The following is a 21,294-nucleotide window of genomic DNA, read 5'->3' as shown; positions in this document are numbered from 1 at the left end:
GGGTCAAATGAGCGTCGTGGAATTTCTGGTCAGTGGTGAAGTGAGGTATGTACTTTGGTTCAGACCGTTCCATGACACTATACGATGTCGTGATCAGAGCACATGCAATTTCCGTCTACATCGAGAAACAGGTTACAGTTGTCGTTGTGGCTGGTTGGTTGTTGGATACATCGTATTGAGGGATCCGCATAAGCATGAGAAGAGCGAAATGACGATTTGATAGGATGTTCCATTATCATGGAACCAAGCGGCATAGTACAGCTCGCAGAGCAGCTGCCTGCGCCTATTTGGCCATTGGCCCCCAACGCTGGTTTTATGGTCCGTGGATTGGTGTATCAATAGAATCAGCATTACGACCAGCACTTTAGAGCCCTGTGTGAATATCACCCACTGTCACAACTCTTTTTCAGATAGCGAACAGGTAGTACTATTCTATTGGTCCCGTGGAAAACCTTACTACCTGCAGTTTCATCCCAAATCCTGATTGTAAGTCTGACTTTGCCTTCTGTATAAAGCTTATCTGTACTGTCCACAACCCTCGGGATAGTATTCACCTCGCCTTTTGTGGGCTGTGACTGAAAACGCGCTGTTTTATGTCATTGGATTAAGCCTCCAGGAAGCAAGTAATGACACTCGGAAACGCTTGGACGGAACAATGACATATAATCAGTTAGCCAACCCAAATGGATCAGATACATACATGCTGATATGGCTATAAAGTGTGAGATCACAGCTGATATCGAGCAGGTTCCTAAATGAAACCTTAATTCGGGCATGATGGTGCCCCTAACGTGCCAGTTCCATGGGTCTTCTTGACATAGACAGGATCAACAGCAAGCCGCTTGCCTGGTTTGGAATCTCGGGTATTACGTTCCGCTTAGTATTTTCTGTGCTTAGGAGTTGGATCAAAGTTATGTATTATTCGAGGAATATAAATATATGCAAGCTAAAAGAAATAATAAGGAAGGGTGTAGAATGTTTCCGGCCTAGTTTTCTCACCAATCCAAGCATCCCCAAAGTTGAAAAAAGAACGGTATACGGAGATACCATAAATTACAGTTTTCCTCAGGCCGGAACGCTAGGCAAGGGGACTCACGTTTCGGGTATCATCTGGCAGTAAACAAAGGAAAGCCAGGATGGCTGGTAATTAATATCCGCCATCAACTAGAAGAGATCACTACCACCCAAAGATCTCTCCTACGCTCAAGGTGCTCCACCGCACACCAGCCACGGAGAAAATGATGAGAACAATGTCCACGACTCCTAGCACGGCGGCTCCCATCATGAAACGAGGGCTGAAGATCCGATACAGCATGAGATGCCGGCGAAGATGGCCAGCCCACATGGTGGTGGCCAGGTTAATAGTCGCAAAGAAGAGAATGTAGGTGCATGCGGCTCGCACAACATCAGAGAGGAGCCTAATCGAAGGGTTGTTGGACTTCGGAGACGAAGAGGATTGGTCGCTGAGTTGGAGAGGGCGTTTCCAGAGAACGGTGAGAGGAACAGCGATTGCAGTAAGAATTTGTGCGCCGAAGGTATTGAGGATCACAACAATTGGGGACCAAGGATATTGAACGGAGGAGAGAGGGATGAAGGCAGTCTCCCATTGGATGCTGCTCAGTGTAGCCTGGTGACCAGTCTTGAAGTAATAGAAGGAGCCGAGAAGAGCCAAAACGATCGGCCCAATAGCTGAATTGCCAAGGACGAGACCATTGGTATCCAATATTTCTAGCAGTGAGAGAATTTGCCAAAGCAAAAGACCCATGGCACCCTGACCCATGGGTTTCTGCAGAAGGATGATCCCCAAACAGAAATTGACTACGAGGAGGAAGTAGCGAGTTCCATGCACGTTGCCAAATCCGAGGATCGTAACGGTGGTGCGTCCTGCTGGCTGGGGTGGCACGACGTTTTTGCCTTTGCTTTCCGGTTCCGCGTTCCCTTGACTGACATTAATGCTGATGCAAGGCTTGGAATAGATGAAGGCTGTTGTCCCAGCGGCAAATGCGAGAGCTAGTACGAGCTGGGCCAAGAACACCCTAACTGACTTCAATGTCTCCTTGCTCAAGGGCAGCCATTCGCCATCATCTGCCCCCTCAAGCACCCAGAAGACGGAAGTTATGAAGAGTCCCAGTCGGAACCCTAAACCAATCCAGAGAGTAGCGGCGCCTTCGTAAGACTTGGATCCGGCATAAAATGACCGTACAACAGTGGGAAGGATAAGCGCCACAAGGAATGGTACAGCGAGCTGCCAGGGTGCAGAAGTCGAAGAAGTGGCAGATGCGTAATACGTCGAACGGCAAAAAGGCATCTGCTCCTCGCGGCACAAGCGAGAAAAAGATGCAATCCTTCCGAGGATGACGAAGAGGATGGAGTGATAGACGCCCAGAACCCTGTCGGCGGTTGATTTCTGTCGCATCGAGGATACACCCGCAAGAACACCGAAGGTGGAGAGGAAAAATAGGAGAATCTCATCCTCCCAGATTGTGTAGGAATTGGAGGCGAATCCGATGGACTGCGTGATCGTGAAGGTAACAGCCAACCAGCCCCAGAGACTGCTTGGTAGAGGCAGGGACACACCAGCCGACCCGGCAAGAATGGTCCATGAAGCGCCAACTATGCTTCCCGCAGCGGCCAACAGAGCGGATGATTCGACTACTGGCATCTCCGCAAAGCCCGAGAACGACAGAAAGGCACCCACGACGACACCGACAGCAGAGCTTGTTCCAACAGAAGTAAGAAGAGACTTGGTAATGTCCGTCTGGTCGGCTTTGAGGCTTCGTGCATAAAACACCAGCAAGACAATGCCGGCAGAAAGGACCGCAACACCTTGGATCATGCTCGGTACATCGAATTTAGCCCACAACGAACGACAAAGCTGGAGAGTGTATCGTTGATAGTCCTTGTAAGACTCGGAAACGGAAAGCAAAGTTGCCTGACTGGGCCGACCGATCCTAGGAAGCTTCTGCCAGCTGTTTTCGGCCGCCCTCCAAAGGTCCTCGGACTGGGATTGGTGGCTGTCCTCGGCACCTCGCGAAGCTGTGTACTCCCGCTGATATCTCTTAATCTGAGCGGAAGTCAACCGGTTCACAGACATTACGTTCTTCCAATCGTTCCCCTTGGGCCCTATGAAAGCCTCCTCGATCGGCGAGCCGAGGTTGTTAAAGGGAATAGGCATTCCGAGAAGAAGGGACAGCGTGGGTACAAGGTCGATCTGAGGGACAAAGCGATCGCGAGCGAGCATAGGAGGTTTGGCTGTTTCTGCACTTGTGCGGCCGAAGATGCCCCTTTTAGAGTACATCCATAGAGCCGCATCGACCTCATCATTGGATTCACCGCCGTGGTCTCCCTTGGAGTCCATGCCGTGATCACCCATCACCACCAATAGCGTTTTGTCATCGAGTTTGGCCATGATTTCGCGAATGACCCGGTCCATCTCATCGAGCTTTGCGGCCATAGCTTGATGGTTCGGGCCATATCGGTGGCCAGCGTGATCGACACCGAGGTAATGACCGAAGATGACATCCCATTTCGTAGAATTTTCAGAATGCAGAAGCGGGAGGAGGTTTGCAGTCACGCCGTTGTCAACGGTGTGCAAGTCCCAGACATTGAATGAATCAAATGCACGAGTTAGATCAGGATCGAAGTAGCCAGGGAAAAGTGCGTGCCAGGTGTCATCCCCAAGCTGAACCAAGTTCTTGCCTGCCGCGCGCAATTGAGCAACCAGATTGTCTTCATCAATTGCCGTACCGGCAAAGTTAGAACCAGCGTCAATGAACGTGGGAAGTGTTCCAGTTGTAAGTCCCTTCAATCTCTGCAGCGTCGTCGTGGGCGGATCGGCGATAAAAGGAAGCAGGAAGGCATTTTCGGGGGTATTGACAGCTGTCTCATATAAGACGGGAAGGTGGTCATGGAACAGTTGTGCCGATTCAGCCTCTGCGCTCGGAGCAAAGGGTACCGTAAAGTCGTAGCGTAGGGCATCGATGATGATCACAACGGCTTTCTCGAACGACTTCTGGTGCCAACACCCATCGACTTTCTTGCTTACAGTCGCTGCCTCGTCGAAGGGGAGTACGTCGCAGGATGACTTGTTCTCCAACACCATGCGAGTTAGCAGGAATCCTTTAGTAAAGAAGAATATCCCGACAACATGCAAAAACCTAGGGAATCACAGATAGGTTAGAAAACTCGGGTCCCCAAAGAAGAAGCGGCTTGGACGCAGAGACAAAAGCATACAATATCCACCCTAGCACACAAAGCACACCTAGATGCTTTAGTTTGAATTCAGTTTCCAAGCCTTGTATATATTTGTCTTGCGCACTGCCCCCAGCCAATGCCTTTGGTACCTGAGGTTTCCGTTGTTCATTGCGTTCCGGAGATTGTAACGACAAGGCCGGACCGGCGTTTCGCGAGTCGGACAGGGTCGGGCTTTCAAGCCCTGGGCCCCCACTAGTGACGGATACCATGAGAAGGGTGTTGCAATTGGATATAATAAATCGTAGCTGGTCGAAGACAAGCTAAGAGGGAGGTATTTCGCAGAGCGCAAGTGCCAGGTCTCTCACTGCAATTGGGCAGGGCTTCGGCCGCTCTAGCTGTCGAGCTGGTGTTTCAAGGAGAAGATAGACGATGTGAGGATCGAACGGTTGAGGATTCAGCGGCCTGAAGGCGAGCTCATTGAATTGAAAAGGAGGCGAGCCTGGATCGTATCTTTTCCTTTTTCCTGAATTTTTCTTTTCCGCCCACCGTGGAGCTGTCGTGCGGGTTGTCCGGGAACTGTATTCAACAGAGCACAGACATAGTTACAGTAACAGCTCCATTAGACGTGGGGAAGCATCAATTCCAAGATAAGAGATAGGCCATCCAAGGACAGCCACGACGAAAGCACCAAAGAGGGGTGAGAGGAAGACTTGGGGAAGTGGAAGCCGTAGGTCTCCTGGCACCGCGCCGGAAGATGCGCTCCGCTCAGAGGGAGTCGGCGTTTTCGGCATCCCAACCCAGGAATTCGGACATCGTCATTGGCCGAAGCGGCTCGGAACATTTTGAACCCTGAGGCAGTGGGACCTTACCGCTTCGGGACAGCCATGCTATTAGGTAAATCCACAGGAGACTAAACTAGTAGCTAGCAGAGTTAACTAATAATAACTAGGGAGTTGGAAATGATTTCCACGAGGATTAGGGGATGATCGTATTCCGTCGTGATGTGTGAAATGTATCTAGATACAGGGCATTGCAGGGAATGAGGTAATATGTACTATATACAGCTAGTCATGGAATGAAATGAGACAATAACATCGCGCTAAACACAAATCATCGCCCGCTTTCTTCATTACCACATGGGGGGAAAAAATAATCAAACAGTTGCTCCGGATTGCGTTGGTTACAGGAACTTGGCTACCGCACCGCCGATGTTCTTCAAATCCAGAAGGAACGTGTCATGCCCAAAGAGCGAAACGTCCTCTCCAAGTTCAATGTGCTCGACGTTCTTGTTTCCGGTAGCCCGAAGGGTCTGGGCGATTTCTCGCTGTTGCCAAGCCGGAAAGAGTATATCACTGGCGACGCCCATGACCAAAACCGGGTGGTTCTTGAGCGGCGCAAGGCCGGCGACAAGATCCTGCGGGGGAGCATCTGCTCCAATATCACCACCACCCACAGCCTGGTCCATAGCAGGAGCGGAGGCGTTTACAGAGGGTTGCTCCTCGTAAGGTTTCTCTGGGAGAGTCAGACTACATGAGATATTGCTTTCGTGCAGGGCCTTTCCGCCGTCGGCAATTTCAGCCTCAAACTCGGCTCTTCGAGCTCTGGTCTCGGTCTGGTGAGCATGGCCGAGATCAAACAGATCCATGGCCTTGGAGATGTATAGCAGACTGTTAGGATCGTATTCCAGGCAGAACTTCTCTCCTGCGTGATCCAGGTATGTCTCAATCAGGAAATCCGGGCACAGAGCAGGTTGCTTGTTAGGGTCTGCGCGTTTGCGCCCGAACCGCTTCTCCCACTCCGGACCGCTTCTGTATGTCACGGTTGCGATCTCTCTCGCCAGCTTCATTCCAGAGTGCGGAGGAATCGAGTCATAGTAGAAACCACGGGCCCATTTCGGGTCCATCATTAGTACTTGTCGCTGGGTGTGTCGCATGGCAATGCTGTAGGGGTGGCTTCGCGCACAACCACTGATACTGATAATCTTGCCAATCCTTTCAGGGAAAAGAACACCGGCAGCAAGACTTTGCATACCGCCCATGCTGGATCCGACAGAGGCGTAGAGTTTGTTAATGCCAAGTGAGTCCAGGAGACGAAACTGTGCCCGAACCATGTCGTCAATCGTGAGGATAGGGAACCGAGTAGCGTATCGCTTTCCGTCAGAGGGGTCCACTGACGAAGGCCCTGTGCTACCATAGCATCCTCCAACGACGTTGGTGCAGATGACAAAGTACTTATTCGTGTCCAAAGGTTTGCCAGGCCCGATAAATCTCTCCCACCAGCCGGGCTTGGGGTTGGCCTCCGTGCTATGGGCGTGACTGGACGCGGACAGACCGGTGTGCAGTAAGATAGCATTCGACTTGTCAGAATTCAAGTGGCCCCATGTTTCGTAGGCGATGTCAAACTCTGGAAGTATACCCCCCCAATCAAGTAGTAAGGGTTGTTCGCAGTGAAACTTTCGGTGATGGCCAGTGGTATATGAAGGTTCGGGGCCGGACTGGAGGGATCGTGCGGAGAGCTGGGCAGACTTTGCATCCTGCGCATCGAGACACGGAAAAGACATGGCGGGATTGGACGAGTCCCTCGCAGCAGCATTGGTCGACTTTTGCGATCGGGTAGTATGCAGGGCCCTGTATGTTGCCGGACATGATGTCGATAAAGAGACTTGGGTTCGCTGACTTCCGGTAATTGTAGACAAGCTCGTATGCTGATTGAGAAGCCGAGAAGCTCTTAGAGCTCTCGGAAGTGTGCGGCCTGCAGCCATTGGATTCATCATAAGCCAACAGCAACTCTATGACCGACAGAGAAGAGATGACACAGATAATGTCAGTAGAGGCAGTACTTTGGTTAATAATTTATCTTCGGCATTATTGCGGAGGCGGCGCACGTGGCAGCCTGAGGCACAGAGTCCAGCAGCTCCCATGGCGTCATCTTCATAGCCTCTGATTGGTTGATTTTGCCCAGTGGCTTATTAGTAATACAGTCTAGTTATCCCAGTCTAGAATTACTCATGCCTACTAAGTAGTAACTAGTAGTACTACTACGTGACAGCACACCTCAAGGTAAAGAGGACATCATGAAAACTGTTCCAGGACTTTGTCTGACTTCCTTGTCAAAATCCAATGTAAATTGACACAAAGTATTACAGAATTAGATTCCTATGGTGCAACTTGCGCAAGAAAAGACGCGGAAGACTAGTATCAAGGAGTTTGAATGACGAGTTCGGGGAGACGCTTGATTCTGACTCTTACGGTCGTTTTCTCTCTTTTTTTAGGGGAGAGAATCCGCCGAAGCCACCAAAGCCACGAGGCGGGCCACTTTGGGCAGTCTGTAAGCTGCTGGTGTGACCTGTACTCAGACCAATTTTCCTTCCCGGTTTGCGAATATTCTCAGGCTCTAGCTCTTCTTCCTCATCCATTATAGTCTTACTCTGCGCCCCTAACTTGCGGCGTTTCGTCCGGACCTGCGGCTGACCCGCGACAAGAGCGCTAATGGATCCGATATCACTGTCATCATCAATGTCATCTAGCCTCAAACCGTTTCCTTTTTTAGAATTCATTGCCGGCTTAGATTTATCCAAGCGCTGTTTGGCCTGTATAGGGCGGCGTTCTCGTGGCTCGGCTTCAGATTCCTTGACATGTAATTTGTCCTCGAGGTATGAAGTCTCCAGCGCAGATTCATCATCGCTGCCGAGACGATCAGCACCCGCTCTATTGTCTGGAGTATCGCCAGAGGTTTCCTGGTTTCCATTGGTGCGATTGAGAAATGGCGTGATAGAGAAGGCAGATTTCTGGCCAGGAACTGCAGTAGGTTGCCGTTTCCCTTCCTTGACACGGACTGCTCCCGGCGTCGCGATATCCAACCCAGGGTCAAATCTGGATGAGAAGTCTTTAAGGGGGACTTTTCTCGTTTGCTCTAACGGACCATTGCTGTTACTGGTCTCAAATCGGCTGGTTTGGTTGCTGGTTTGAGCTTGACGCAGCTCATCCTTTAGGGTCCGTATTTTTCTGTTCAGTGATTCGACTTTGTCTTCCAGGGCAGCTTTCTCCGACTGCCACATGTTATTCGGTTGCTGAGTAGCAGGCACTTTCCGAGCCTCTGCTGCATTTTGCTTGCGTTGCTCCTCAAGCTTTGCAGTCAAGACAGATATTTCATCCGCTTGCTGTGCTCCCTGCGCCATAGTGGATCTGTGTGCGCGCTTTTCATTCTCAAATTCCACCTTAAGTGTATTCAAATGACGGGTAAGCTCTTGTTTCTCAGTAACCAGTGCTTGGAAGGAATTTTCCTGCAGCTGTAGTCTGTGGACCTCTGACTGCATGTTAGCCAGCTCCTTGGTCAGGCGCAGCTTTTCGGTAACAAGGTTTCTAGATTCGGCGGTTGTGCTGTTCATCGATGCCAATTCGCGCTGTGAAACCCCTGGTCAATAAAGCTATTTCCAAGGACGGAGGGTGCTGTCATACTCGAAGACCCTCAATTTCGTGAGTTGCAGTGTGAGCTGAGCTCTGCAACTGATCGCGTTCCCGGATGGTATCCTGCAGCCAAGTACGAATATCCGACTCGGCATTCCTAGCTCGTGATAGATCTTGTTTGAATTGATTCAGTTGCAGTTGGAGGTTTTCGTTATCAAATCGCAGAAGAAGCTGGTCGACGTGAAGGATGCGGCGCCTTTCCTCATCTAGGAATTGTGCTGTTTTTCCGAGTGTTCTGTCATATTCGCGCTCAAAGAACGCTGTTTTGAGAGCCATTTGGCACTGCGCGTGTTAGCTCACACAGTTGCATTAGGCATTGTAGGATAGGGGTAATGTCCACACATCTTCTATGGTATAGTCTGTCCCATTATTGATAAGCTCCATGGCGATGATCCAGCCAGGAGAGATAATGAGGGGGTGGAGGCTGGACTAGCAATGTGGTATAGACGGAGGATCTGATCATAGTAGCTGTTAATGCGGTCGCGGCAAGTCAACGAAACAAGCAAGATAAACAAACAGGAACAAACAGAGCCTCCTCCCCGCTTTCAGCCGCAGGGCGCGGAACAATGCACGGCCCGGATGACTGGCAAACAGGGTGAACCATGATGTCACGTGCCTGGATAAGCGTCATCAGTGCACCTGCCGAGTAAGAACAATTTAAAGCCAGTACAGTAGAATGCTTGAGGCATATGCTGATATTGAGTCTTGTTACCTTGCATCTGGCCCTCTATGATGGCGAGTCGTGGGCCCACTACTCGCTCCAGAAGAGCCGGAGCTGCTTCGAATCATTCTCGGCGGCAGCGAGAAGACCAAGATCATGAGATTCCAGAGATCTACCAGGAGATGTTGGCGGAGGCTGAAGCTAGAGGGTCCTCCAGACCAGATGATACCCGACTACCCAAAAGAAGAAGGCTTACCCGCCCCGATCCCGTATCCGGACCCTGGCCTTTACATCAAGATGGTGCTAGTACTCCAGAAGCCAGCTATTCTACAGAACAACCTGTCCAAACGGTGTATGATTCGCCATCATCATCCGAAGAATCAGGTATGGAATGGGAAGAAGTTGATATTCAGCAAGCTCCACATACAGTTCACGCGGACGATACCTCGATTCAGGTCACCCTGGGTCTGCCCGAGGATCAGAAGCGCAAGGTAGTTAACAAGCGAAGGGGGATTACCGCTGCCGAAAAGCAGTTGCGATTAAGCATCCATAAAGTTCATCTACTTTGCCTTCTACGCCATGTGCAGATACGCAATCTCTGGTGCAACGATGAGGAATTACAGGTACGTCCGATTCCGATTCAGCCACCTGTAGGCATACATGCTTGAGTCTTAAAAAAGAACACGTGGGAAAGCGGCCAAGGGCAAGGAGACCGAATGGAAATGATAGATAGGGAACTAATCTTTACCTGACGTTGTTTCCGTTATATAGGGCTTCCTCAAACGGACATTGCCGAAAAATATCATCTCACTATTGCATCCCTCCGAGAACAGGCCACAACAAATCAGGTCAACAACTTTCGTTGATGGGTTGAACCATGCTAGTGATATATTCAATAGAAGGTTTAAGGTAACCAAACCAGGACTGAGACGACCTTCGTGGATAGATGATCTTAATGGTATCAAACAACGAGTGGTATTGTAACTGACTTCGGTGTTGTATATGTCACAAATGGTGTCTGACCTCTCGTTAGGAATCCATAATAAGTGATGCCGAGGTCTTCCTCTCGAGGAAGGATTTTGTGAAACAAGCACGAACAATGCAAGGTTCTCGTGATTTTGGCGCCCAGTTATTCTGTGCTTTGTTACGGTCCGTGGGCGTCGAAGCAAGACTCGTCTGCTCATTGCAGCCATTACCATTTCGGGATAAAACCAAGGACGCGGCACCATCTGCTCCGGTGTCTGAATCTTCAGAAAGCTTCACCCAACCAACTGCTGAGGAATCGCAAACGTCACAACGGTCCACTGTGAGAAGATTAGCCCGGCCACGCTTCACACCAGCCAGACGCCCTGGGACTCCTACTCAAAGTAAGTTCGGCATCTATCGTCCAAGCTAGCATGAAGTTGAGCATACCAAAGGTTCCCCCCGGCCCATCCGTGAATCATCACACCCCGTATTCTGGATTGAAGCGTTTAACGAAGCAGTAAATAAATGGATACCTGTCGATGCCCTGGTTACCAAGACTATGGCAAAGCCTTCTAAATTCGAGCCTCCAGCAAACGATTCGTACAATCTTCTGAGCTATGTGGTAGCATTTGAGGATGATGCCTCTGTTAGAGATGTCACCAGGCGCTATGCGAAGGCCTTTAACGCCAAAACTCACAAACTTCGAGTTGAATCCGTGGGGAACCATGTTAACTGGTGGAACCGAGTGTTGCGGTTCTATGAAAAGCCATTTTTGGAAGACCGGGACCAACTGGAAATTAGCGAGCTTACTTCCAAGACAGCGGCCGAACCAATGCCCCGGAATATCCAAGACTTCAAGGACCACCCGGTCTATGCTCTTGAAAGGCACCTTCGGCGACATGAGGTTGTCTTTCCTAAACGGATCATCGGGCAGGTTAGCCTGGGTAAATCAGCGTCGAAGACTCAGGCTTTGGAGCCCGTATATCGCCGATCCGATGTACATGCTCTACGTAGTGCAGATCGCTGGTATCGCCTGGGACGCGACATTAAGACAGGCGAGCAACCGTTGAAGCGCGTCACCTCAAGGAAGCCACAGATGGGGAGGCTCAGTAACGAGGAGGATAACTCTGTCTCCGACACACCTCTGTACGCTTATCATCAGACACAAGTGTATCAGCCCCCGCCAGTAGTTGGAGGGAGAATACCCAAAAATATCTATGGGAACCTGGATGTCTATGTACCCAGCATGGTGCCTCCAGGCGGTGTGCATATCGCTCATCCCGATGCCCGTCAAGCTGCTAAGATCCTTGCAATTGACTATGCAGATGCTGTCACCGGTTTCAGCTTCAAGGGGCGCCATGGGACCGCGATCATGCAGGGGATTGTCGTTGCCACTGAGTATCGAGAAGCACTTGAAGAAGTGCTAAACTGTCTGGAGGGAGAAAAGTTGCAGGCTGAATTAGATAGGAAGTCTGCTGAAACACTGCAGGCTTGGAAGCATCTGCTGCTGAAATTGCGCATTGCAGAGAGAGTCAAAGGCTATGCAGTAGAAGGTGAACGCGAGGCAGATGAGCCGGGAAGGATCGGAAACGTGAAGGAATCCGAGGACCCGGAAGAGTCAGGCGGCGGCTTCATTCCGGAGTCGGAGCAAGAGATGAACAGTCCAGCTTCCGTAATGGACTGGATTGGCCCCTCTCGAGATGAAACATCAGGACCTACAGGCACTACAGGCAGAGACATGTCTCTTTCGGCTACAGAGACGGATATGCTTGGTGGAGGCTTCATTCCTGAAGCAAGCGTGGACCAAGTGTCTTCACCTCAGCCAAATAGTAACGTCACAGAATTGCAAAGGAATCGCTCGGTATTCCCTCAATATGACCTGATTGTCACTCCAAAGCTTGAATCTGCAGGCCAGACAGCCCCGATCCAAGACTTCTTGAGTAAGGAATCGGGACTGTTGTCTGACAGGACGAAAGAGGACTTGGGGCATATCACACCGCAGATTGCTCATCAGAACTCCGAGGCCGCCATCATCAGATCCACTCCAGCAATTTCGGGCACCACACATCCTCAGATCGCTGTACAAGCAGATGATTCCCGCTCTCCGACCCCTAGCATCACCAGCCAAGAAACGCACAGCGACGAAGAGACCTCTTTACTATCACAAGACCCCGAAGACCATGACGCCATCCCGGAGTGGTTGATGTCCGATTAACTGTATCATAGCTAGGCTTTGTGGGTTAAACATAGCCGCTACGACAACGCGATTTGTATGACTAGTAAATAGCACGTCATGTTCTTATGCATGTAGTACTAGATCATCCTCATCATCATCATCATCATCATCATCATCATCATCATGGTTCTACAGTCTTCTGTATTTTATATGTTGCTTTCTTGTTCATCGTAAGAATAGCCATTGCCGAGTATCTCAGGCCAATGAATAAGGGTAGAGCGAGAGTTACTATATGCTAGCTTACGGAAATCCGTGAAACTGTAATAGCAGATTTCTTTTTCTTTTCTAATCCATCACTAAACCATCTACGGAGACTTGCGTGCTATAGAAGCATACCGGCGTCTATATTTACCTCTGAAGTTCACCAAGCTATATCAAAACCATAAAGTACAGAGATGTCAGTATATCGGAAGACATCAGACTCAAGGATTCAAAAAGGTGTATTTGTTGTGATTTCGATAACAGAGCACGCCATTGGGAAGGCGACAGTGTCACTAAGAATGACGAGGCAATCAAGCGAAACTTCACTTAAGGGTTCAAGCATGCTCTAGGTACTAGTGTGCCTTGAGAGATATGATGATGCCAATGAAACAAAGGGTTGTATCTCAATTAGATGGATTTTAACTAAGAAGGTACTAGGCCCAAGTTCCCACCAGAAGGCGAGGAAGGGCAAATATTCAGGTGATCGGTGCATCGTCAGATCAAAATATTGTATGTGGCCGTACGACAGGTTGATTGTTAATAAGGCTTACTTCCTCAATCCTTTGCATCCTTTAGGGATAGTTTGCTAACTCGGGTGGGTTTAGCCTCTCCGTGCTTTTGAGTCAATCACCATCGGAGCTCCGGTTGTTATCAAAGTAGTACTCGTGAAAGAGGGGTTCCTCCCTCAATTGCTTATTGCAGTTGTCACCATTCACTCTTGTCCATCTCGTGCGGCCTGGCTTTGTTCATCAGCACTATCACTCTACTATCATCGCCTTTCACAATGTCGAAACATTCAAAGCCTTCAAAGTTCACTCCTGAGTACGCATCCCCAGCTGTTAGTCTAAACAAAGCTTGGAAGTACCAAGGTCTAACCACTGGCTCGCTAGATTATTGATCACCGCCCCAAGGCCATCATCAGCAGTACCGAACGATGAGGGGAAAGTGGCGATCTATACTGTCTCAACATACGATCTTGACACCCACGCAGATTTCTCTGAGGTCAAGCTGCTCAACTTAGAAACCGGCGAGTCCACTCGGTACACCAATGATCCCAAGGAGTCTTCGTTTCGCTGGCTGTCCGGTTCGTCACTTCTTTGGCAAAGAGAAGGCAAGAACAACACCGAATTATGGATTGGCGATGCCTACCACAACACCCGGTAAGACTGTCTTCTCCATGACGAATTGATACTTCTGACAACGTCTCTCAGACCATATTTGGCTGGTACTATTGACGCTAAACCAGGGAACTTGCAGTCCAAATCATTGGACAACGGTGACATAGCACTGGTCTTCACAGCACCTGCAGATGCCGAACAGAATCTGTACAACATCCTCAAAGCAGACAAGTCTCATACGACCGCCCGGGAATGGACTCATAGTCGTCCCAAAAGATGGGACTCATATGTTGACCAATATAGATCGGTTATTTGGTATACAGTCCTGAAGCTTGACTTGGATTCCAAACAGTGGCAGCTTTCTACTAAAGGCCCCGTCAATGCTCTACGAGGAACAGGCCTAGTGGTACCCCTTTACTCCAACTCACAAAGCTCCCCGGATCTCGACATCTCATCTTATGGGATTGTCTTTGCAACAGCAGATCCAGTGGATACAGAATGGAAACGATCGCAGAGCTCCTTATATTTTCTTCCATTGTCAACATTTGAGGAGACCGAATTACCTGCGCTGAAGAAAATAAGGGTTCCCGATCATGCAGATATCGTAGCAACCCCGAGGTTTGCGCCTCGGAACCCAGTGATCGCTTTTCTAGTTGACCAGGATAGCGAGGAGTGGTCGCAAAAGAGCATTGTCTTGCTAAACACAGAGACGTTGAGTATAGTATCAATCCTTCGGACGGTAAGTTCAGTCGATCAGAGTCAGAACTGGGATGTCTTCCCAGATGACATTCTGTGGGCAAATGACGGCGCATCTTTGTATCTGACTGCGAACCATCAAGCAAAAGCTCGTGTGTTCCAAGTGATTCTCCCGACCACTACTGTTCAAGACAGAACTCAGATTGTGGAACCAGTTGCTTTACAGATCCCTGGCTCCGTCTCATCACTGTATCAGCTGGGTCGAAGTTCCTCGGAGAACCGGTTAATGGCCACCTCTTCATCATTCATAGACCAGGGATTGTTCGCAATTGTCACTCCTCCTGTAGACAATGATCCTGTATCTCAGAGCAGTCGAGTCATCCACTCGTCCTCCTCTCACGGAGCCTATTTCGGAATTTCGGACAAACAAGTTGAATCGATAACATTTCCTGGCGGCCCGGATGGCAAGACTCCAGTGCAGTGCTGGATCGTAAAGCCATCTTGGTACGACGCCACGTCGGTTGAAAAGCATCCTTTATTCATCTTTATGCACGGCGGGCCCCATTCCGCTAACAAGGACGCCTGGACCTGGCGCTGGAATGCAGTCCTCCTAGCGGAACAAGGGTACATCGTTGCGATCCCCAACTTCACTGGATCCGACTCGTTCGGGGGCAGATTTGCACGAGCAGTCGCACTGCAGTGGGGAGGGCACCCTTACCACGATGTCGAGCGCTGTTTCAACTGGGTCGAACAAAACCTGTCGACCAAGTGCGATGTTGAAAGAGCCGTAGCCGCGGGCGGAAGCTATGGGGGATATTTGGCACTATTCTTGGCCGGACAGCCTCTCGCCAAGCGACTCAAAGCTCTGGTTAGCCACGACGGAATCTTCGACGTTGTTTCCGAGCTTCTGAGTGATGATCTGGGTCAGGTGCAAGAGCTGACGCGCTCCTTCGGTTCGCCATACTTCTCCAATGCCCCGAATGCTGGCCGTGACGAACCCAGCGTAAAGGAGATCTGGCGGCGGTATAACCCAGCCGAGTATCTCAGTAATTGGTCAACACCATTGCTTCTGATCCATTCGGATCGAGATTTCCGGTGCCCTATTACGGCTGCATCGGCCGCTTATACCGTTTGTCGAATGAAAGGGATAGATACACGGTATTTAAATTTTCCGGATGAGAACCATTTTGTCCTGGGGAGGGAGAACAGTTTGGTCTGGTATCAGAATGTGATTGGATGGTGCAATAAATATGTGGGAATGGAGGATGGGTTGGCGTTGCAGCCAGCTCGCAATGAGCCACAGTGGCTGGGGAGAAGGGAAGAGGGGAGAGTACTGGATGTTGATGCCTAGAGGCATGATTTGATCTAATTAATTTTCCGTTCTTGGTTGCAATCTTCTACTACTAGTACCGAGTACAGGTATGTGTTCAGTTGGCCTGAGGCCCCAAATAAGACCGACTGACCGACTGATGACTGACCGCTTACCCGCGGAAGCAACAAAGCAAAGTTGAACGCGGGTTATGACGCCATGGCCCAGCAGGGCGTAGTGCAATCGCTCCATGTGATCACCGGCGAGACTAGCTGCATGTCCGACACCACTGGCTATACTCCTTCTGGCTTGGAGCGCGTGATGGCCTGTTCGAGGAAAAGAGCGAACAAATTCATTTTAACTTTTTCTTTCTTTTCCATCAGGCTGCTCCATGCCACACACACACACACACACGCACACACTAAGGAGGAGGGGACGAGCTGAGGACAGTTTCTTCTGAATCTCTACTTCTTCCTTCGTTATCACAGTGTGGATGTCCCCTACCCATCTATCAAGCTCGTACAACGGATCCGATCAGCGTAACTCCACCGCTCAGAAGCTGGGGACATGCGCTAGTTATCTATCCACCTGATCCGTTTGAGGAAAAGATCCAGACTTCCGCCCTAGCATCAAATCTAGTCTAATAAACCCTGCGATCCCGCGAGCACGCAATCATGGAATCCTCTGATTTGACCGCGCCTTACGCCAGGCAGGCCAACGCCTTATCTCCCACGCAACGATCTTCATCCCATTCGTCTCATCGTGAGCCACACCGCATGGCTGCCTTCGAATCGGTCACCGTGCCTGACCAGGGCCAATCGCAACCTGTCAACGAGGTCACTCCGATCGTGAGCAACTCTGACACATCTCGGCGCAACTATCATTCTACCGACGGTCTACGGAACAGGGACTCGGGATCAACAAGCAATAACACGGTCTCACGGGATCCCGGTCAGCAGAATTCTCAGTGTAACTCGGAAGAACCGCACGGCTCGTGGTATAGCCGGCTGGCAGATAGATATGGAAGCTTGGAGTTAGAAAATAAAGGCAGTGTGGCCCGAGATCATCTCGCTTTGGGTATGCTTTAGTCCGTTGTTGCTTTTCTTTTCTTTTCTTTCTTTTTCTTCTTCCTACCCCGTCCGTGTACGACCCTGTTAACCGGATTCTCTTTCTTTCCCTTAGAACGAACCTTTCTGGCATGGCTGCGGACATCGTTAGCCTTTGCATCGATTGGCATCGCAGTAACCCAGTTATTCCGTCTCAATAGTGCCGGGACGAACGCAAATGCCAATCTTTCCGCTCAAAATTATCTTTTGCCATCTGCCGCTTATGATTCCACGCCATTAGGGGTGACAACTGCCTCTGCACGCCTTCGGAGCATCGGTAAGCCGTTAGGGACTACTTTCATTGGAGTTGCAATTTTGATTCTACTGGTTGGATTCCACCGTTATTTCGAAAGCCAGTATTGGATTATTAGGGGCAAATTCCCGGCCAGCCGTGGCAGTGTTGCATTGACAGCCTTTGTAGCTGCTGCTCTGATTATTACCGCTTTTGTTGTGATCCTTGCCATCTCCCCCGGCGCGGTCGAAGCGTAGGGACTTAATGTCGGGATAAGCAAGGGGTTGCACGTTTTCTATACCGTTTTGCATTCGAATTTTGTTTGTATTAAAGCGAGCGAATTGATGGGATTTGGCGGTGTTGTGCTGTTCATAGGTACATAGCAGTATTTAAGTAATAACCGTGGCTGAATCGACCGAACAAATGAGCTACTCTACTGTAGTCATCCAGATATCATACAACGAACTATCATTAGTCCACGCACTCACACCCCTACGGAGGCAATAAATGACCTGCTACTTCTTAAGCTGTAGTATCTCGTAAGCAGAAAACTTACCTGACACTACACAGCCCTTTCTATAGTACTATATCAAACCAGAAGTACCTCAACCCTACACATACCAACAGCCTACAACCTATAATCTACATTCTACAACTACATACAAGAAACCAAACTGTGAGTGAGATTCTTTTCGATTATCTCTTAACTCAAGAGTAGAACTAAAGGCTAAAGCAACCCCCCCATTCGGGCAAACCTGATAGGCGGAATCCAGGGAAAACACCTACCACCGTCTTTAGTCTTCAGTGATATAGGATGAAAACCTGGACCGGGGTGCACGACGCCATACATGACAACAGACACAATAAGGAAATGAGAACATGCTTCGCTGAATCGTCCCCACAAAAATAAGATTAAAGAAGTAAAAAGGAAAATACAGGAAGAAGATTGATCCCCAAAGTTTCATGAATGTTCCTCCGCTTGGGCCTTGAGTTCGCCCCCTTCTTTGTGACATGCTGGTACTTGTACATCCCCACAGATATTATAATCAAAACAAATTCATGTTATACATGAAGTTCCCAAATTTTCCTGAATTCCTCCGCTGGGTGTCCTTTAGACTTGGTTGGTGTGTTGGGATGCCTAGGATATATTAGTATGTGTGTATGCACGTTGATGAAGATTGAGGTGGGTACTTACTGCCTTAGAAGGCTTCGAGCATCATGGAGTCGCCGTCGAAGTCGACGGGAAGGTTTGTGATTGGGTAGCATGGTAGCTGTATCGGTTGGAGGACGGGTAGATTGACTGGGGTGGGGGCCATGTCGAGGATGTCGAACATGGGTGTGTCCCCATCGAAGTCCGTAGAGAATGGTCTCTTAGGGGCGGTCTTAATGGGTGTGCCGCGTCGGTATTGGGGAGGTGTGTTGGTGTTGTTGGTGTTGTTGAGTTGTCTCTTGAGATTCTGAGACATGGGGCATGCGTCGAGCATGATGGTATCCCCGTCGGTTGATTTGCGGTAGTTGATGTTGTTGATGTAGTTGGCTTTACGGCCAGTGTTTGGTTGGGTCTTGGTTGGAGGAGGCTGCCTCTTTTGAGGTTGAGGCTTGACGAAGACGTTGGTCATGGAGATGTCTCCATCGACGTCGCGATGAGGCTTTCGAGGTGCTGGCTTGGAGATGCCAGAGTTTGACTTGTAGTGAGGGTTCGGCTGCCTCTGGTGTTGAGGAGCGTTGGAGGGGATGTTGGTGGTACGGATGGATGGAGGAGATTGTTTTGGTCCATTAGGTCTGAATCGACGAGGAGGAGATCGGCTGTTTTGTTTGCCGGGGCGGGTGTGGTAGAAGAAATTTGAGGCGGGAGGAGCAGCCATATTGACTGGTTCAAGGAGGAGAATAGAGGGAGATAGGTGATGAGGAATAGTAGAGATAGTAGAGGTGGGTAGAGATATATGGAGAGACGTTTTCGGATCTCTCGAGGAGTATGAGGTGGATGGATGATGTAAGAAGTATAGGTTATAGGAGAGACTTGTACGGATCTCCCGAGAAGTAGGAGGTGGGTTTCGGTTGTTTGAGTATAGGAGAACAATAAAAGCAGATTTGTAGAGATGTTTTTCGTATCTCTAGAGAATGGGGGGTGATTTCGGAGTTTGTAGTATTAGGGATTTGTTAAAAGCAACGCAGAACAGTTAAAGCAGATTGAACAGTTAAAAGCAGATTTGGTTTGAACGGTCCGGTTTTTTGGGGACGTTGAAGAGAGGAAAGATTTCAGAATGGCCCTGGGAATTCGGGGGGCCTCCTTATACCCCCAGAGACTCTTGTGAACTTTGTATACCTGAGTTCAGCATTACAACGGAGCGAAGTATAAAGACTATTGTAGAAAACATCTAGGTAGTGGACCATGGGTCCGATAGGGCTGGCCTCCAGGAACGGGCTATTAATATCTCTTCCGCTAACAATAAGGTTTCTGGATATAGTACATAGGGCTAGCCAATAGTATGACCCAATGGCTAGGCCCCTGCTTGCCGAACTCAGTCTGTCTGGCCCTTGTCTAAGAATAGTGGTGAGAAAGTGTAGGGGTAAGTCTGGAGTAAGTCCGGGGTAATCTGGGGTTACACATCCGGACTTATCAACGGCTAACGATTCCACTTCGTCCCAGTTCTAGCCTTCTTCCTAGTGTGTTTCGTCCCGGTTCTGGCCGAAGATGTGCTTCCGTTAGATGTCAAACTGTCCCTCTTGCGTTTGTCCACTTTCGAGGTCTCCCGTCTTCTGCGTTGTTCCTCCTTGATCTTTAGTCTTCGCTGTACCTCCTCTGAGATATCCTCGGTCTCCACTGATACAGGTGAGAAACGCCTTAGGTCTTCATCGGCTCCAGGAATAATTTCGTCGATACGTTTTCGTTTGCTAGAGTGGACAGCTAGAGACCTTGCAGTCAGGGGGTCTTGGTTTTCCGCTGCTGCTGCCCCTCCGTCTTCTTCCGGGTCATACATGTGGTCGGCATGACGTTTGAGTTGCTCTTTTTTTAGCTCCTTTCGACTGCTTGACGTCGACATGGATTCTGACGAATGAGTGTCCGATTCCGGTTTTGCTGTGTTGAGCTCTATAAGGATGGTTACTTTTCTCTGTACTAGGCTGTGGTATTGTATTATACCCGTCAGAGGAAGCGGGTAAGCTTAGAAAAACTCACTTGGCACCTGCCAGATTGGTTAACCACAGCACGGACAGAAGTAGGCAGAAAGGAAGTAGCTACGACCTACCACACGTTTCTTAAGTATCTCAAACTGAGCAATTAGTCTCTTAGTTTTATCAACCATGTTGGATACCAGTTGGAATTCCTCTCCGTGGGAGTGGACTTGACTCTTCAACTGGTGCAACATCTCTAGATGCGACGACAGCATAATATCATGTTGTTTAGAAATCTGATAGTAATGATAGACAGTGTAAGCCATCTACAGTGTTCATGTATATAGGAAGCATAACATCGCCGTTCAGGACAAGGCAGATGGTGAGCTCATGATACATGCAGAATGTCTATAGTAGGTACGCCGTGCACGGGAATGGTTCACCCACCTCAGGCCACGAATGTTGGAATAGCTTGGTTTCTGGGGCCTTTCCGCTTTCCCCATTAGATGATCGCTCATCTTGTTGCTTCATTTTGAAAAATTGAGTGGATTTATGGCCAGCTAATGGCATTGCTGCAGAATTTGTCCCAAGAGGTGAGGTTGAAATAGAGTCCGAGTGTTACTGTTTTGGGGCGGTGGTGCCAAAGGGGAAATTTCCCCGCCCGCGTTGTGGTGGCTGGCTTTTCCTTTCCTATTCTCTTTCTCCCTTGCATACTTTGTAACAGTGGGGACACTGGTAAAGCCTTACGAGGGGATATGGAAATGAGTTCTATCGGATGCTTCAATGAAGGCTTTCGGTATTTCGCAATGTTGCTGCGACCGGATGCTGAATGGGGGGTTGGCGTCAGATCACGTGATCATACAATATATAGCGACGAGAAGGTACAGTGCATTAAACCATCTTGTCTCTGGTTGCAAGGTCACTTCTGTTCTGGTACTTAGAGAGATGATATCATGATACTCCTGAGACTAGTACTCAGATCTCCTATCCATCAC

At 49.4% G+C, this 21,294-nt stretch overlaps 8 protein-coding genes across 8 annotated transcripts; 3 read left to right on the top strand and 5 right to left on the bottom strand.

The window, feature by feature from the left end:
* Positions 1 to 899: 899 nt before the first annotated feature.
* On the bottom strand, positions 900 to 4,909 carry BO83DRAFT_359737 (mannose-ethanolamine phosphotransferase GPI13). Its single transcript, XM_025529369.1, has 2 exons — positions 4,234 to 4,909; positions 900 to 4,157 (listed from the first exon to the last, which is right to left on the bottom strand). The coding sequence occupies exons 1-2, from the start codon at positions 4,461 to 4,463 to the stop codon at positions 1,178 to 1,180; spliced, it is 3,210 nt and encodes a 1,069-aa protein (XP_025389067.1). The 5' UTR covers positions 4,464 to 4,909; the 3' UTR covers positions 900 to 1,177.
* Positions 4,910 to 5,174: 265 nt separating this feature from the next.
* On the bottom strand, positions 5,175 to 7,007 carry BO83DRAFT_377981 (homoserine O-acetyltransferase family protein). The gene has a single exon (XM_025531138.1). The coding sequence runs from the start codon at positions 6,953 to 6,955 to the stop codon at positions 5,375 to 5,377; it is 1,581 nt and encodes a 526-aa protein (XP_025389066.1). The 5' UTR covers positions 6,956 to 7,007; the 3' UTR covers positions 5,175 to 5,374.
* Positions 7,008 to 7,438: 431 nt separating this feature from the next.
* Positions 7,439 to 9,154, bottom strand: BO83DRAFT_407813 (uncharacterized protein; the record flags this gene model as incomplete). Its single annotated transcript, XM_025533995.1, has 3 exons — positions 9,003 to 9,154; positions 8,652 to 8,942; positions 7,439 to 8,596 (listed from the first exon to the last, which is right to left on the bottom strand). The coding sequence occupies exons 1-3, from the start codon at positions 9,042 to 9,044 to the stop codon at positions 7,439 to 7,441; spliced, it is 1,491 nt and encodes a 496-aa protein (XP_025389065.1). The 5' UTR covers positions 9,045 to 9,154.
* A 180-nt stretch (positions 9,155 to 9,334) lies between these two features.
* On the top strand, positions 9,335 to 12,502 carry BO83DRAFT_407812 (putative DNA repair protein Rad4; the record flags this gene model as incomplete). The annotated part of the gene is made up of 4 exons (XM_025533994.1): positions 9,335 to 9,944; positions 10,093 to 10,296; positions 10,355 to 10,688; positions 10,740 to 12,502. Exons 1-4 carry the CDS (start codon positions 9,390 to 9,392, stop codon positions 12,500 to 12,502), a joined length of 2,856 nt encoding a protein of 951 aa, XP_025389064.1. The 5' UTR covers positions 9,335 to 9,389.
* Positions 12,503 to 13,247: 745 nt separating this feature from the next.
* BO83DRAFT_436970 (alpha/beta hydrolase family protein) lies at positions 13,248 to 15,915 on the top strand. The gene is made up of 3 exons (XM_025535993.1): positions 13,248 to 13,546; positions 13,615 to 13,884; positions 13,936 to 15,915. Exons 1-3 carry the CDS (start codon positions 13,509 to 13,511, stop codon positions 15,887 to 15,889), a joined length of 2,262 nt encoding a protein of 753 aa, XP_025389063.1. The 5' UTR covers positions 13,248 to 13,508; the 3' UTR covers positions 15,890 to 15,915.
* Positions 15,916 to 16,236: 321 nt separating this feature from the next.
* On the top strand, positions 16,237 to 17,624 carry BO83DRAFT_377977 (uncharacterized protein). The gene is made up of 2 exons (XM_025531137.1): positions 16,237 to 16,924; positions 17,030 to 17,624. Exons 1-2 carry the CDS (start codon positions 16,522 to 16,524, stop codon positions 17,440 to 17,442), a joined length of 816 nt encoding a protein of 271 aa, XP_025389062.1. The 5' UTR covers positions 16,237 to 16,521; the 3' UTR covers positions 17,443 to 17,624.
* A 760-nt stretch (positions 17,625 to 18,384) lies between these two features.
* On the bottom strand, positions 18,385 to 19,105 carry BO83DRAFT_444104 (uncharacterized protein; the record flags this gene model as incomplete). Its single annotated transcript, XM_025536484.1, has 1 exon — positions 18,385 to 19,105. The coding sequence occupies exon 1, from the start codon at positions 19,048 to 19,050 to the stop codon at positions 18,385 to 18,387; it is 666 nt and encodes a 221-aa protein (XP_025389061.1). The 5' UTR covers positions 19,051 to 19,105.
* A 510-nt stretch (positions 19,106 to 19,615) lies between these two features.
* Positions 19,616 to 20,903, bottom strand: BO83DRAFT_436968 (uncharacterized protein). The gene is made up of 4 exons (XM_025535992.1): positions 20,747 to 20,903; positions 20,434 to 20,595; positions 20,364 to 20,370; positions 19,616 to 20,276 (listed from the first exon to the last, which is right to left on the bottom strand). Exons 1-4 carry the CDS (start codon positions 20,867 to 20,869, stop codon positions 19,813 to 19,815), a joined length of 756 nt encoding a protein of 251 aa, XP_025389060.1. The 5' UTR covers positions 20,870 to 20,903; the 3' UTR covers positions 19,616 to 19,812.
* Positions 20,904 to 21,294: the final 391 nt, after the last annotated feature.

Source organism: Aspergillus eucalypticola (genome assembly GCF_003184535.1).
Source record: "Aspergillus eucalypticola CBS 122712 chromosome Unknown BO83scaffold_10, whole genome shotgun sequence".
Classification (NCBI taxonomy): Eukaryota; Fungi; Ascomycota; class Eurotiomycetes; order Eurotiales; family Aspergillaceae; genus Aspergillus; species Aspergillus eucalypticola.
Note: the sequence above shows the minus strand (reverse complement) of the source record. Positions and strands in the feature narration are given on the sequence as shown.

Coding starts and splice junctions, on each gene's coding strand:
- BO83DRAFT_359737 (XM_025529369.1), bottom strand. CDS start 4,463: ATGGTATCCGTCACTAGTGGGGGCCCAGGGCTTGAAAGCCCGACCCTG. Junction 4,158..4,233: donor TGTGTGCTAGGGTGGATATT/GTATGCTTTTGT, acceptor GTGATTCCCTAG/GTTTTTGCATGTTGTCGGGA.
- BO83DRAFT_377981 (XM_025531138.1), bottom strand. CDS start 6,955: ATGGCTGCAGGCCGCACACTTCCGAGAGCTCTAAGAGCTTCTCGGCTT.
- BO83DRAFT_436970 (XM_025535993.1), top strand. CDS start 13,509: ATGTCGAAACATTCAAAGCCTTCAAAGTTCACTCCTGA. Junction 13,547..13,614: donor CCTTCAAAGTTCACTCCTGA/GTACGCATCCCC, acceptor CTGGCTCGCTAG/ATTATTGATCACCGCCCCAA. Junction 13,885..13,935: donor GATGCCTACCACAACACCCG/GTAAGACTGTCT, acceptor AACGTCTCTCAG/ACCATATTTGGCTGGTACTA.
- BO83DRAFT_377977 (XM_025531137.1), top strand. CDS start 16,522: ATGGAATCCTCTGATTTGACCGCGCCTTACGCCAGGCAGGCCAACGCC. Junction 16,925..17,029: donor CCGAGATCATCTCGCTTTGG/GTATGCTTTAGT, acceptor TCTTTCCCTTAG/AACGAACCTTTCTGGCATGG.
- BO83DRAFT_436968 (XM_025535992.1), bottom strand. CDS start 20,869: ATGCCATTAGCTGGCCATAAATCCACTCAATTTTTCAAAATGAAGCAA. Junction 20,596..20,746: donor TCCAACATTCGTGGCCTGAG/GTGGGTGAACCA, acceptor CATTACTATCAG/ATTTCTAAACAACATGATAT.